Here is a 16,206-nt window from a genome sequence, read left to right as displayed (position 1 = left end):
CAGTCTCTTCTTTTTAGAGATCAAGTAAGCACTATTAATCATTTGCAATAGTCTTTAACATATAGTGATACCAAAGATCCAGCTACTTCCCTCAGAAAGCATAAAATATGCTTTGTTGATAAGGAAACTTCTGCCAGGCTCTAAAACCCTTTCCCTGTACGGAGTCTAAAACCACAGTATTTTTCCTTTTTACCATCATCCTTATGAACTGTGACATTTTCAGAGATCAGATCAAGACCCTTCAAATTATTTTAGATAACTAAAACAGCTCCTTAAAATGTAAGATACATTTCATTTGCATATATTTAATATATATTCAAAAGAAAAATGATTAATTATAAAATATTTTTCTACAGATCTTTGAAAGCACTTTCCATTTTCATTTTCCTGATGTCTTAGAGTAAAAACTTCCATGAAAATACCAAAAGCAATCATATACAATTTACTTTGGCAAATAGTATGATGACATGTTTTATAACATTATATTACTGTATTAAAAGATACATTTAATTCAAAATATTTTAGATACTGTTAGCAACAGTGCTTAATAGTAACTATTAAAATAGAAATTTTTCTTTGTTTTATTCTGAAATTATAAGCAGTCTGATGATTTGAGTGGACCTTTATGGGCCCAGTTTTAGTCATACTCTAACAGTGCAAAAGAGATAAATTTCCTCAATGAGACACAAGAAATAGATACTATTTCTAGACCCACACAACTGGGAAATAACCCAACGCTGCTTGTGGAAATGTCCCTTCAGACGAGATTACCAGGAAAAATGTGCAAGAGGACAAGAAATGCAACTTTTACGCAACTCTTGGATCTATCTGAGCTCGCAACTTGCAAATAAAGAAGTCACATTCAGTTAAAGAATTTGCCATTTCAAGTTAACTGACTCATGTAAGAAAAAAATAAGGAAATACATTTTATTGATAAGACATTAAAATAGTTTATTTGTAAGTCCTACCGTTCTGATAATAGAAAACAATGTACTCAATTAAAAAGATATTTCAAGAAAACCAAGTTTCAAATTATACAGAATCTATTTAGTTGGATTAATTCAGACTATTGAAATAATTAAAGACAAATATATTTTTTCAGGTATAACAATCAAAAAGGCAGTGTAAGCAAATAGGAATTTACTTTGAGAAACCACTTATTTTGTAGCCTATAATCTAAAAAGTGCTAATATTTTCAAAATATTTTATACAGGTTGTAAGTAATTTCTATGACATAAACAAGCAAATTCTCATGTATTATCACTCTCTCTCTCTCTCTCTCTCTCTCTCTCTCTCTCTCTCTCTCACACACACACACACACACATATAAAATTTCCTGTACCCAAACTATTACGTTAGGACAATGTGTTCTTGAAAATAATGTTCCCAAATTACTAAAAGTTTGAGAAATACTTTGAGAATCTTCAAAGATTCAGTGTTCTTTTATAATTGATGCATGTAGAACTCCAAATAAATCAGTTCATTACCGACTTATATCTACTCTAGTTATTCAGTACATTACCATAAGCTTATTAAAGACAAGCTTTAAATTTCTATTAAAAAGGCTTCCTAGATTTGTGGAAGTTTAAATATGAAAATATGTTTTGACATAATTCTGACATGTGTCACTATTGTAAAAATCGTAGCTTTCACAAAAAAAGATGGATTTTTGGCTTCTTTTAGAAACCCAAGGCTCTCGTGGCAGGAGACCTGTCTACCTTTCTCCGGCTACACATTCTTCCACGACTGGGCAGGGCAGTCCTTTGATGGAGCAGGTGCTCCCTGGTCTTCACCATTCCCTACTGACCTGGGATGCAGGCTTGACCTTTCTTCCTTCAGAGCTTTCCTTGCCGCTCTATTTCATTTGTGTGTTATTTACTTGATGGGATAACAAAGTCAGAACCATTAAGAAGTACACAATCTAAGAACCCAAATCATGAGTCAGGGCTCTTGGGAGACTTCATCTCCCAAAATGAAAAGATTGGGCTGAGGAACCTTTAGGTTCTCTGCAGATATGTGATTTCACTTGTCTGAGTGAAGGCAGAGCAGTGATGCTGGCTTCTTGCCTTCCTTCAGGAAGCATATGGCCACACAGGTCTCCTGTCCTAGACAATAACTTCATCTGTCTACATCGTTACCTAAAATTTCCATTTTATCTATTTCACTTAAAACAATGTAGGCATCTAATGAATATTAAGAACTTTAAGATTAATAAGAATTTCTACAAGAGCAATTTTAATTATTTTTGATGCTGAATTGTGCTTTAAATTTTGTCAGGATATATTTATAAGGGCCACTTTCAGTTACAGGATATTTCTTGGGGAACCATTTTTAAAAATCATAAAATGGCTACATTTTTCTTATAGAACTGGACAACACAGTTAATGCCATATTACAGGCAACTGAAAACAATATAATTGGGTCAAATCAGACAGATTCTTTTACTAGTCTTTAATAGATTAGGTTCATTGATGTTTTACATTTCACATTTCAATTGGCAAGTAATTTCTATGTAAATTTTTATTTCTGGGAAATAACTCAAATAACTTAATTTCAACTACAAAATTAACTCAGACCAACTCATAATAGGAGCAAAAATCAAGATGATTTTTTAAGTGCTTCTTCTATGTGTCCAAAAATGCTGGGGTCTTCAATTGTAGGAGTTACCTGGAAAGAAATTTAGTGTCAGATAAACGCCCCTCTACACTCATTATAATAAAATGATTATATGCAAATTAAGATATCACATTATCTTATAAGACTCCTATAAAATATATAAAATAGGGAATTTTAAAGCTTTTTAAAAAAAATCTATTTATAGTCTTCTGAAGTAATAAACAAATGGTTCAATGAACAAAACTATTGATCATAGGTAATACTTTAGAGTTCTTCTTAATAGTCTTTCTAAATATTTCTATAATGTTGCTTTCTACTTTTCTCGATATGTATTTGCTCATATAAGGACTCTACTGTTACGTTACTTTTTATTAGATATTATTGATAAAATATGTATATCTTTGCACAGGGTGTGCATACAATCTATTCTTGAATAAATCTAAAATTTCTTAAAATGAATTTCACTCAAAGCAGGAGGAATAACACATACATCAATTATAACATTTTATTTATTTATTATTTTTTTTTGACTTTGGTTTTTCTCCGGTACCGGGAACCGAACTCACAACCTTGTGCTTGCCAGGCAGGCACCTTTTGCGGCTGAGCTAAATCCCCAGTCCAATTATAACATTTTAAAGATTTATTGTAAGCCTCAAATATTTTACTTTCTCATTCATTAATAGTTATTAATGACTATAATAAAGAAAAGTGTACCTTTAACTCAAAAGGACTGAGTTTGCAAAAGTATGTTTGAATTCAGTTAGCATAATTACTAATACCAAAAATATTTTCACATATTGGTTCTTATAATCAAAAGGTATGGTTTTAACTAATGGGCCTTTCTTTCCCAACCCTCATCCTACAGAGAGGAGCTATGCAATTTTTCTCTTAATATGAAAAAGATCATGCAGTTATGTATCTGGTAGGGAGACAATTCATGCTTAAGAACCATTTTAAGAGTTTCGCTGACGACATGGAAACAGTGAAAAGCATTTTTGAATTCAGTATTAAATACCCTTGATAACTTACCTTATATGGCTTGCCATTGACTAAGGCAGATAGAGTAGATCGAGGAATTTTGCCAGATCTGGTTTTGGGCAATTGTTTAACAAACACTGCATTTCGAAAAGCAGCAACAGGGCCAATGCTCTGTCTGACATGCATCACAATTTCTTGTAAAACTTGTTCCTCTGTTGCATTGATATCTAGGGAGGAAGTTGAAACAGTAAGCAATGAATTAACCTGAGTGAATCATTCAGGCCCAAACAATCAGGAAGAACAAAGACGTCTCACCGTTCCTTAACACACAGATTGCTAGAGGAACGTGACCTTTCAAAGGATCTTCCTTGCCCACCACAGCGCAGTCTTCAACAGTACCATGGGAGAGAATGGACTGTAATAAGAAAAGGCATTCATTTAGAAGATGTGTGCATATATATGTGTGTGTGTGTGTCTGATTTTAACACAGAAAAAAAGTACATATCAGTGAGCTGCCTGTCTGAAAATTTATTATTAACTCACATAATTACCAGTGGTTAGAAAGATTAGGATCCCCATGGTAGTCATAAAGACTGACAGTAATTAAGATAAATTACTCAGATTACCTGGAAAGTATGGAAATTGTTGCTTCATCTTAAGTATTTATTAATACAGTCAGACAACATATGCAACAGATATCACATGTACTAGCTACCAGGGGTCCTATCATGTTTTGACAGTAGTCCTGGCTGCTTTCAGAGGAATTCCGTTGCCCCCAGGGCTGCATAATAAAGTTAATGAACAGTTCCTTGAATGGCTGCCCATCCAGAGAGAATCTGCTAGGACTTGAAAGAAGAGGCTGGGGGTGGACGCAGTCCTGATGTGCCATAATCACCAATTTCATATTACTCATGTTCAGCTCTCAAGGCCTTAAGCGGGGAGCATCTATCTGGAATCACAAGAACTCACAGATTTGAAAATCCAAATAAATTATAGATGCTTACAGTGTAAAAAATTCTGCTGTGATGGAACTTTTAAAAATACATGTTCAAAAAGGCCTCCTCTGAGAGGTTAATATATATTTCAGTGATTCCAAATGTCTCATGTCTAGAGAGCACAGCAAACAAACTTGATTCCAACAGTTCATTTAGCAGTCCTTATTTGTCTTATATTCATTCATGCAACAAATGTTTATTCAATGCCTCCATTGGAACAACCCTGTATTAAGCTCAGTTATGAGCAAAAATAGGCAAAGTATCACTACATAATGTTCATAGTCTAGTAATGAGAACAGATAGAGTATTAATAACCTTGAAATTTTACTTTTTATAAATGTCTAACCATAGCAGTAGTAAGAGTCTGTTAAGCTATTTATATGCAAGATATAGCAAAGCATATAATTTCCCAGAAAGATGTAGCTATCAAAAACATCTTCCCTTAGCAAATGACAATGAGCTGATCTAAAGAATAAAGAGATATTGATTAGGCATAAGGAAGAGGAGGGGGGAATAGCTCAATAGAAAAACTGTATGTATACCATTAAATCTGAAAGAGATTAAGGTGTCTGGAAATTAGGGATGGAAAGAGAGAGAGAAAGAGAGAGAGAAGGAGGGAGGGAGCAGAAGTATGAATAGTGATAACGTTTCAGAGGTAGATGCAGTTAGCAACATTGCAAGAGCAATGAAGCATTTTCAGGAGTTGAGGAGATGTAAAATCAGAATAAATTCATAGATTTTATTTTTAATGTAGTTCTAGAGTTACAGCACATTAAGCAGGAAGCAACACTCACATACACATAGCCTCCTTCAGTAATGTGCTGAGAGTGCTACATTTCTTCTAATCAATAAGCTGACCCTGGCACATCATTTTCAACCACGTCCTTAGATTACATGTGGCTCACATTTGTTGTATGTTCTATGGTTTTCCCAAAATATGTAAGACATGTGTCAACCATTAAAGTGTTATACATAATAGTTTTAATATTGTAAAAATCCCCTGATGTCCTACCCATTCAGCCTTCCCTTTCCCCTAACATTTGCACGCTGAATGAATTTTAACAACTGAAACGTTTAAAAGAAAAGCATCAAAATATGCCTTGGCGATATGTGAGGGACAGAAGCCCACCAAATGTCGTGTGGGAAGAACAGTCAAAAACCACACTCATGCATCCAGCCCCTCAATATAAAATCTATGAGGCATCCACAACGACCTGGTATTTAAGTACCTGCAAAAATGAGGTACCTTAGAAGGTAATTGTCACAATAGAAATGTACATCTGTCTCATGTAATAGGTCTGGTTAATAGCTGTCATTTGACTAGTGACCATTTTTGTATATATTATAATGTATTTAAAAGGTTTCAAAGCTTCAGTGGGTTACACAACACAGGTTTTTCAGTACGACTTTTTTTTGTACCGGGAATCAACCTCAGGACCTTCTGATTGCCAGGCAGGTACTGTGCGGCTTAACTACATCCCCAGCCCTCAAATATACTTTTAAGAATTTTAATTTAAAAATACTCTTTTAAATTAAGCACCTTCGCAAAATATAAGGAATCACTCTGACACTGGCATAGCCTAGGAAACTGTCAGAGCGATTCCATGCCTTCATCAATATTCATACCAAGACTCTGGCAATATTCAGCAAGTTTGCAACTATTTAAAAACAGTAATCACTTAATACTGAGAGGAATTGAAATTCCAAAGGATCTCTGTGGGATACACAATCACTTTCCAGATATATCTTCACCACTGAAGACACCATTCTTAAAATAAGGAGCAAAACAGCTAACATGGAAAAGAGTGCAATCCTATTCGGACCAAATTTATGGAGGGCAAGTTATATTTGCATGTTGTCCCAGGCTCAACATGCAGTATTTTAACACCAGATTCCCCAGTTCCCCAGGGCATTGTTGGTATTATTTAACAAACTGAAAGTTAAATTTGAACTGAAAGAATGAAATCCAGGAGCCCAACTAGTTCTATAGATATCTTTTCAAATGAAAACCCTGTCCGCATCAGTGAAAGAGAACTAAGCAAGAAGGATCACACTGGTCCCTGCTAATTTCGGCTCACAAGTGCCAAAGAGCAGATTTCAGACCCAATTTTCTTAAGAACTCCTTCAACTTCCACTCAAGTCTCCCAAGTGTCTAGATGGTTGCTAGGCTTTCAAAGATTAATCAACTGTTAAAATAGACCTTATTACTCCAGAGTTACAGAAGGTTCTCACTTATATTGGGATCCACAAGAATAATATCCTATTAATGTTATAAAAGCTATTGTAGGGCTTCCTTTTTTAAAGACTAAGAACAGAAAAGAACATATTTTTGATGGAATGATTTTAATCATATATGTTCCTGATTGAGTATTTTTTATTTAGTGTTTTATATAAGATAATAAACTTATAACATTTTTATTTGGGGAAACTACAAAAGCATAGTGATCTTCACCAAATATAAAAACCAATTTTAGTAAATTTTTCTGTACAAGTGAAATTTCAGTGGGTTAAAATCCTTAATTCTTGTTTCAAAAAGTTAAAGAAGAATACATAATTCACCACAGGGAATACTGGAAATTAAATATGAAGGTTTGAATGGATTAATAAAAGCTGGTCCTATCATCAGTGCAAACATTTCATTCATATATTAAAAAGCAGTTTGCTAAGCAATTTTCTGAGGAGCTAGGAGCAAGAATGTAAATTCTAAAAGAGACTCTAAATATTGAGATATGAATTGACACCAGACATGAATCAAGATTAAATTTCTTACATCCAATATTTAATCATTTAATTTATATAAAAAGATATGCTAGACTGAGAGCTTAAGCAATGTCCTGTTGCATGCTATTAATACTCTTAAAACAGAGTGACAAAATTTCTGTTACATGACAAGAATCCTGTCACATTTTCTTTATTTTTCCAATTTAATTGCCTATTTTTTGCCTGTCTTAACTCTGATGTTTCATACAATGAGAAGGCTGTGAGCAGAAGCATAAAGGTACAGAATAAATTTGAATAGGTTGACACTTCTTTCTATTCTAAAACTAAAATAAAGAAACTAAAGTTTCTGACTGATAGTAAGAGCTGTGCACATATAATCTTCATATTTTGATTAGCTGAGTCTGCCAGAAATGCAGATGAATACTGAGGTAATCTTCTAGAAACAAGAAATTAAAAGTTCACACAACCAGAACTACATTTTGCCAATACACAAAAACACATGAAGCATAAATTTTAATTTAATGTTATCACAAAATACAGTCATTTGAAAGCAAGATAATACTGTATTATAATAGCACACCAAAATCACATTCTAAAACATTTTATGAAGTTCTTCCCTGTTACTCAAAAAAGTTCACATTCATACGCACACTCACAGATGCTCACAGACACACACAGACACACGCACACAGACACACACATAGACACACACACACACACACACACACACACACACAAAGGTAGTGCAACAAGAACTAATCTGTTTAGTGTGACCTATACGGAAGGTGACTATTAACAAGATGAAGATGAATAGAATCTTTGTATCTCTATACTCTGGTCTCACTAAATTTTTAATCATTTCACTTTAAATTTTTTCTTTTATCATTTTATAGTTTGCCTGCTCCATTCAAATTAAAAACTATTTCAGGTTTCTGTTCTGGAGAAGATGGTATAACTAGTTCCACCTTATTGCTTCCATTAATTACCAAGAAAAGCACAGTGGGCTAAAATAAACTGTGAAAGCTTGAGAGACAACCTGGTGATGAGTTCTTTGTTTTTCATTGTTTGGAAGTTCTGTGGTTTTGCTCGCTTGTTTATTTTGTCTTTTTTTTATATATCCTGGCAAGGAAGCTAGAGCAGCCCAGACTGTGGAACTTCCAATGAGTGTAGAGACAGAAATCTCCAAGAAAATCCTGCTGTGCCTCTAAGGAGGCCCAGGAAGCAGCAAAAGATCCGCGAAACAGACTCTAGCCTTTTTTTGTTTTCAGATGAAGGCCAGCAAAGGCAGTGCCACTTCCTCTCCCCAGGGCTGTTGCGTTTCCACACCAAGGAACCACCAGCAAAGAAGCTGGGAGCCTGGCCTTCTCCTCCAGGACTGGCAGCAGATCAAGCAGGATGGAGCTCAAGGTACTTTCCCAGCCTTCACCAAAAGAACACCCAAAGGTTCAGTGCCATTTGCCCTGCCCTGCATGAGCCATGTGGTCCCTGCGAATGGATCGCTGCTGATGGAACCTCGGACTTCCTAACCAGAGGGCCAGAAAGGAGCAGCAGTGGGAGTCAGAGTGAGGGAGGACTCGTAGGCCGGGTCTTGTACACAGGTTTGGAAGTCATCACTCCTTCCTGACAATAAATTAGAAGCAGAACCATCTAAAAGATCAAGTTTCTCTTTACTATGTTAGAGAGTAAGGTCCCAGGGTGAATCATGCCCCCAACCACAAACTGGAGAGACAGACAGGAGAACACAGAGAATAACAAATTCCTGGAACAAAAACTCCTTAGGAACAAGTATTGGGATAGGAAATCCTGAACTGTAATGGACAAATTTTAAGAGGCTCAATGTGGACCAATCTGAGAATTAAAAACTTCAGGGGCCCTTCCTACTTAGGAGCTTATTATTCAGGAGCACAAGTGATTATCTGGGAAAAATTTCCTTTAACTTTATATATGAGGTGGGGAGAACTATTCTGGAATACTCCAGAACATTCTGTTTTCCTTAGCAAAATCTATCATCAAAAAGAAAGAAGCAAACAAAAACCCACAATTCTGTCAGAGAATAACTGACTGGTGTTTTGTCAGAGCCTAACTGACAAAGAAGAAAAGGACTATCCAGCTCCACAGCCATCTACTCATCTGTCCTACCCAAGGTAGAGAAGAAACTGAGAGGCAATGGAAAAATTTTTCAGTCCAGTGACAGGAAACCGAATCCAAGACTACAGAATGTATTTCCTCAACCCACACCTTACCAGCACATCAATAAAGGTTTACGCACAGCAATTCTTTATACTCAGACCATCATGCTCATGTTTCAACAAAAAATAACATGGCAAGTTAAAAGGCAAAACAAAACAAAGCAAAATAAAACAAAGCCACACAAATGTAAGAAGCCAAGGAAGCACTAGAATCAGGGGAACTTGGCAAGAACGTTGGGATTAGGAGGCCAGGGACTCGAAAAGCTATCATTATTACGCTGAGGCCTCACAAAGTCATAGCAGTGGAGCTGCCTAAACACTTTGGACATCACACACATTACTATGTGTCCTGGATGCCAGACATGCAGCTGTAGCATTTGGTGTTTACCCTGCTGGGTTTTGATCTTGCTTTGCTTTAATTTTGATGTATTCTTTTTCCTACTCTCCCTTTTTGGAATGGAGATTTATACCCTGTGCCAATATATCTTGGTGTTTTACAACTTGATTTTTAAAAATCTTTTATAAGGGCTTAGAGCTGAATTTCCTTGAGTCCTAGATAAAACTTCAGACTTGGGCTTCTGAGCAATGCTGGAGCTGTTAAGACTCACAGACACTTGGAAATAGATTAAACATAATTTGCACTGTAAAATGGACCTGGATTTTAGGCATCTGGAAGCACAATGCCACAGTTTAGGTATGAAATGTTCCAAAAGCCCATGTGTTAAAGACTGGCACCCAGTCTGTGGTGCTGTGGGTTCTCCTGGAGATGGGGAATAATGAAAGATCTTGGGTCACTGGAGTTGTGACTCAAAGGGAAATGAAGGATGGTGCTAGTCTTTTACTAGGATGGATGATCGTAGGCTGGAACCTATGAAACTGTGAGATAAACTAAAATTTTCCTCCTTTTTAGATGATAATCTCAGATTCTTTGCTACATAACAGGATGCTGAGTGACAAAGGGATTTGATGGAAAATGTGGAAAACATCAGAAATACAACACAGGTTATACAGATGAAAATTCTAAAAAAAAAAAATCAGAAGAGAGTGCAGAAATAAAAAATACTTTCACAGAAAAAGAACGTCTTTCATGGGTTAATTAGTAGACTTCTCATGGCTGAGGAAAAAAATGCATAAGCTTGAAGATATTTCAAAAGATGATACATACACGTAGTAAGAACACGGAAAGAAAAGAGCAGATAGAAGCAGTATTTAAAGCAATAGTGACATAGTTTCTCCAAAATATTATGTCACAAAATATCAGAGATCCAGAAATCTCAAAAAACAAACATCAAGCAGGGCACCTGTATATACATTTTTAAAATTTCCACATAAGCATATCATATTTGAATGTCAGGAAATCAAATATACAAAAATCTTAAAAGAAAAAAAAATACCCTACTTACTGAGGATCAAACATCATAATCATATGTAACTTTTCCTCAGCAACCATATAATCCAGAAAAGATTCAAATAAAATATTTAAATTATTGAGAAGAGGGAAAATCATCAAACTAAATTTCTGTACTGATACGTTTCTTTAGAAATGCAGGACTTTCTCAAACAAACAAAAATTGAAAAATTTTTAGAAGGAGAAAAAAGATAGATGTAAAAGACAGACAGAGAGATAGAGACAGAGACAGACCTCTATCTATGAACTTATGCATATGGGAGAGGAATGAGAGTGTCAATACAAGGGCAAGGAAAGGAGAATCAAGGTTATTTAATTATTATATTTGTAAAATTATATTTTACAAATATAATAAAGGGATCCTATGAAATGTTCAGCAAGAACAAAACACAGACAAAGGAAGACAAAAATGGAACAAAGAAAAAAGGCAACAAATAGAAAACAATAACAAATATGGTTTTGTTTTGTTTTCTTTCCAGGACTGGGAAACAAACTCACTACCTTGTGCTTGCCAGGCAGACCCTGTGCCACTGAGCTAAATCCCCAGCTCCAACAGTAACAAATATGGTAGATAATAAGGCAATCAGTCTTGATAGTCACTTAATGTCAATGCTATAAGAATGCCAATTAAAATATGGATGGGGCTGGGCATTTAGCTTAGTGGCACAGTGCCTGCCTGGCAAGCGCAAGGTCGTGAGTTCAATTCCCTGTACTGGAAAAATAAATAAATAAATAAATAAATAAATAAATAAATAAAATATGGATGTGCAGAGATTACAAAACAACACTCTACATGCTTATAAAATCAATTTTAAACATAAAGACACATGTAGATAACAGGCATAACAGGATGTTATAGGAGCAGGAGTTTATAAGTTCTTACCTACAAGGACAACAGATTCTGCTTCTATCTGTACTAGAACAAAGAACAATAGCTGTAGGGATGTTTGGGGAATATGACTTTTTATTTTTAAGTCCTGCTTAAGAGCTAAAATATAATTAAAAAGAACTGAAATATCTTTACAATGAAAGGGAGAAATATAATGGAAAGAAGAAGCAAAGAGAAAATTAATAATAAATTAGTAGATATAAAAACAAATATATTCTAACTGGTTATGGTGGTGCACACCTGCAATCCCAGCACTCACTCTTCCCTAATATTGTGAGTTTGAGACCAGCTTGGGCTATGTAGTGAGTTCAAGGCCAGCCTGAACTGCAGAGTGAGACCTTCTTTCAAAAAATAAATAAACAAATGTCAGTAAAATATATCAATATGTTATTTATCTGGTATAAAAACACCAGTAACAACCTAAACACTGTCACAGTGGATGAAAATAAAAGCAAGACTCAATCAAACATTACCAAAAACCTCCACAAACCATACTGAGTCTTTAAAAAATATAAATGGTGCAATCATTATTCAAAAAAGGTACAGTGGTAATACACTTATCACATAAAGCACTCTTTATAACAAAGAAAATTATCATAGATTTAAAAGCCAATATATAAAACAAAAATCATCATAAAAGTGTTTTATCCTAGAAATGCAATATTAATTTAACAATTAAAATAATCTAATAGAATTCATATAACAGACTTTAAACACACACACACACATCTATCAAAAGATGAAAAAAGCACTTAAACATTTTTAATGTTAATTCATGATAAAAAAATACTCAGTAAAGTAGGAATACGAGAAAATGTGCTCAATTTGAAAAAAGACAAGAACAAAGACACCTATAGGTTAACACTATTCTTAAATATGAGATACTGGATATTTCCACCCTAAGATTAGGAACAACACAAAATTATTTGTTTTCACTCTTCTTAACAGAACACATATCAGTATGCAAATATCATTATACAAAAATTAATATTATTTTCTATTCCCTAGCAAGAAATATTTCTATTACATTTTTTAAAAATATTCTTTACAGTAGCTAAAATTAAATACTTGACTATTGTCTTGGTTACTTTTCTCTCGTTGCTGAGACAAAATACCCAACGCCCAAAATGAAGGAAGGAAAGGTTTATTTAGCTCACATTTTATGGAGGTTTCAGTCCCTACTTGGCTGGCTCCGAGGCAGAATATAGCAAAGCAAAAAGAGCAAAGGGGGGAATGGCAGCCGAACAGTAAACAGCCAGAGCAAACGGGAGGAATGGCAGCAAGCAGCTTCTTTCCCTGCTTTACTTTGTAAACAGGCTAGCCCCACCTAAGGGGCGTGTAGCTCTCACATAATTTCCATGCCCTCCTCTTCCACAGGCTCAGGATGCATACAAAGTAAGCACCCTGGCTTCCTGCTGAGTCACTTAGCCAAACCTCTAGACTCCCCAAGTTGACACAATGTATCAACTATAACAACTATATATCAACAAAGTTCAACTGACTATATATATATATAGTCATCGATTGACTATATATATGTAAAAATTCAGAATCTCTAAGAAGTGTGAAATATTGATGAATTGCATTAAGAAGACCTACATAAATGAAGGCAATCACAAAATTCATGGATGGAGAGATTCGATATGGTTTATGTAGCCACTATTAAGTCTATAGGTATAACACAATCTTAATCAAAATGCACACATGGATTCATTGCAACTATAGAAAATCTCCTAGCCAAAATCAACACGGAACAGCCCCAGTAATATTGGAAAGGAAGGGTAAGTGAGGAGGACTCACATTACTCTACTTTAACCAACAGCATAGTGGTACACTGTTAAGATAGACTGCTCATGAAAAGACAAATGATTAACGAAACAGATGAGGTACTCTAGAAATAAGCCTGTTCAATTACCATCATCTGATTTTTGAAAACTATGTGAAAGAAACAATAAGAAAAGACAGTCTTTTTAACAAGTGTTGCTGCAAAAATTAGCATCCATTTAAAAATAATTATTAATATACACACCTTGCATTAGGTACAAAAATTTGCTCAAATGTAAATTTAAAGTAATATAAATTTATACAACAGAATTAGATGTAAAATTAGAACAATGCAACCCTTAGGTGAAACCAAAAAGAACAAAACCATATTTGAAACTTTGGATTAGGAGAGATTTCTTAAATGTGAACTAAAAATAATGGTCTGCAAAGAAAAAAAATTAGACATTAGCCCTCATCAAGAGAATACTGAATAGAATAAAAACACTCACCATGGGCTAAAATATTTGCAAAGGATCTATCAGATGTAGGAAAACATCATATATGTAGAGAACACTCAAAATTGTGCAGCAAAAATAGCTAATTTTGTTACACAGGCAAAATGTATCAGATATATCACTAAAGAAATATATGCATGGAAAATAAGCATGTGAAAAGACGCTCTACCTCATTACTTATAATGTAAATTCAAACTAAAAGTGTAAGGAAATATTAGCTGCCTTTTAGAAAGGTTTAAATAATAAGGAATGATGAAGTGCTGGAAAGAACAGGAAGAAATAAGAACCCACACATACTTCTAGTATGTTATGCTATTTTACATATTATAGCCACCCTCCAAAAGAATATGGTAGTTTCTTACAAACCTAAACATATCCCTATCAAACAACTTAACAAATACGCTCCATGTATTTAGCCTAAAGAAGGGAAGACAGTTTCGACACAAAATGCTATACTTGAGTGTATGCAATGCTATTCTTTATAATTGCTCAGAGTTAGAAATAACTCATACTCCTCAAATGGGTGAATGGATACATAAGCTCACTTAGCAAGACACAAGATGGCATACAACACAACAACATAAAAGGTTGAACTATTGATACACAACACAATGTAAATGTGTCATAGATGTATTTTTTAAATGACATAATACTGTCAAAAGTTTGCCATAGTGCATTATTCCATTTATATGGAACTGTAGATAAGGCCAAAATATTGGAACAGAGTAAAAACCAGTTACCAGAGACTTAAGAAAATTCTTTGGCAGTATTGAAATTCTTATTTATCCTGTCTGTCTGTTGTGATGGTTAAAAGAATATATATATTTTAAGTTTGTACAGGAAAGAAGAATTTACTTTGTGTAAATTTTAAACTTTTGTGGTCTTTATGTAATTTAGGACAAAATTTCTCATATCTGAGAGTACAATGAAGTGTTTAAATCTTATATCACATATATATATATATCACATATATATATCACATCAAGTCTAATGATAAGTTAGGAGTAATTCAAGACCCCAGAGTCAATTAACTAGTAAATAGCAAGATATAAATGTATATAGGCTCTCTTATTAAAAAAAAAAGCAAAAACATAAAAGAATAGGTTGGGATGTAGTTCAGTTTGAAGGCCCTGGGTTCAAACACAGTAGCACACACACACACATACACACACACACAAATATATGAAAGTGGTTAGGATAGAGGGTGTGAAGAATATTAAAATTTATACAGAAGAAAGTGAGAGGGGTGAGATATAGGATTAATGTCACCTCTGCTATATACGAAGAGCTTAGGAACATTCTAGGTGTGATGATTTAATTTCAGTATTTGTTCAGTTTAGCAGTGTTTCTGGGCACTACTTGAACTGATATATCCATGTTAGTCAATACCTCTTCGATGGCACCTGCGGAAATCCTGTGACCTGCAACATTTATGACATCATCAACTCGAGACATAACATACACATAGCCTTCTTCATCCATATAACCAGCATCCATAGTGTCGTAGTATCCCTGAAAATAAGAATCAATAATGTTTTAGTAGCATGCATTGTTGGATAATGTAATATTAAATTTGATACAATGTAAAATGTGATAGGAATAGATTGATTGTATTTGACTTTTTCATAACTATACAATGAAATTAATTTCAGTTTTGTAATATTACTAGAGTCTGTTTGCTCCTCTAAGAGCCAAGAATAAAATAAAGTGTTCTTATACATGTTCAAGTTAAGTGCTTGAACAAAAGAGTTGTAAAGTTTATGAACTCAATTACTTTTTTAATATGAAGTAATAGCTCAATATTTCCAATATACTTTTGTATTACAAAGTAATTCTCTGATAAAGTTCTTCTCTAATTGCCTTAAATTTTAAAAGCTGTAAGCCTCCTTATGAATTATTACACAATAAATCACTAGTTTATTAACATGGATTAAGATTAGACTCAAATTTCAGTGAAATTTAATAGTAAGAATGAAGTTTAATTTTTAATCAACTTAAAGTAGCACACCTTTGCTGGCCCCGAAATCACAACAGAAGGAAGAATCGAGAGGACTAAGAAATAGAGAAACATATTATTTTCTCTAATGCTTCTGACTTATTTTGATTGCTCTTTTTATGAGTATCAGTTTTA

At 34.2% G+C, this 16,206-nt stretch overlaps 1 protein-coding gene across 2 annotated transcripts in view; it reads right to left on the bottom strand.

The window, feature by feature from the left end:
- Positions 1-1,025: 1,025 nt before the first annotated feature.
- Acss3 (acyl-CoA synthetase short-chain family member 3) overlaps positions 1,026-16,206 on the bottom strand; it is a 158,896-nt gene continuing 143,715 nt past the window's right edge. For both annotated transcript variants that reach the window (XM_005374372.2, XM_005374371.2), the window contains exons 13-16: positions 15,465-15,587; positions 3,910-4,009; positions 3,646-3,821; positions 1,026-2,667 (exon numbers count right to left, since the gene is read on the bottom strand). In XM_005374372.2, the coding sequence (XP_005374429.1) occupies positions 2,599-2,667; positions 3,646-3,821; positions 3,910-4,009; positions 15,465-15,587 (468 nt within the window). In that variant the 3' untranslated portion in view covers positions 1,026-2,598. The remainder of the gene's footprint in view (positions 2,668-3,645; positions 3,822-3,909; positions 4,010-15,464; positions 15,588-16,206) is intronic.

The sequence above is a fragment of the Chinchilla lanigera genome, unplaced genomic scaffold, assembly GCF_000276665.1.
Source record: "Chinchilla lanigera isolate Chin_1 unplaced genomic scaffold, ChiLan1.0 scaffold00004, whole genome shotgun sequence".
Lineage (NCBI taxonomy): Eukaryota > Metazoa > Chordata > Mammalia > Rodentia > Chinchillidae > Chinchilla > Chinchilla lanigera.
This window is presented reverse-complemented; position numbering and strand designations above follow the sequence as displayed.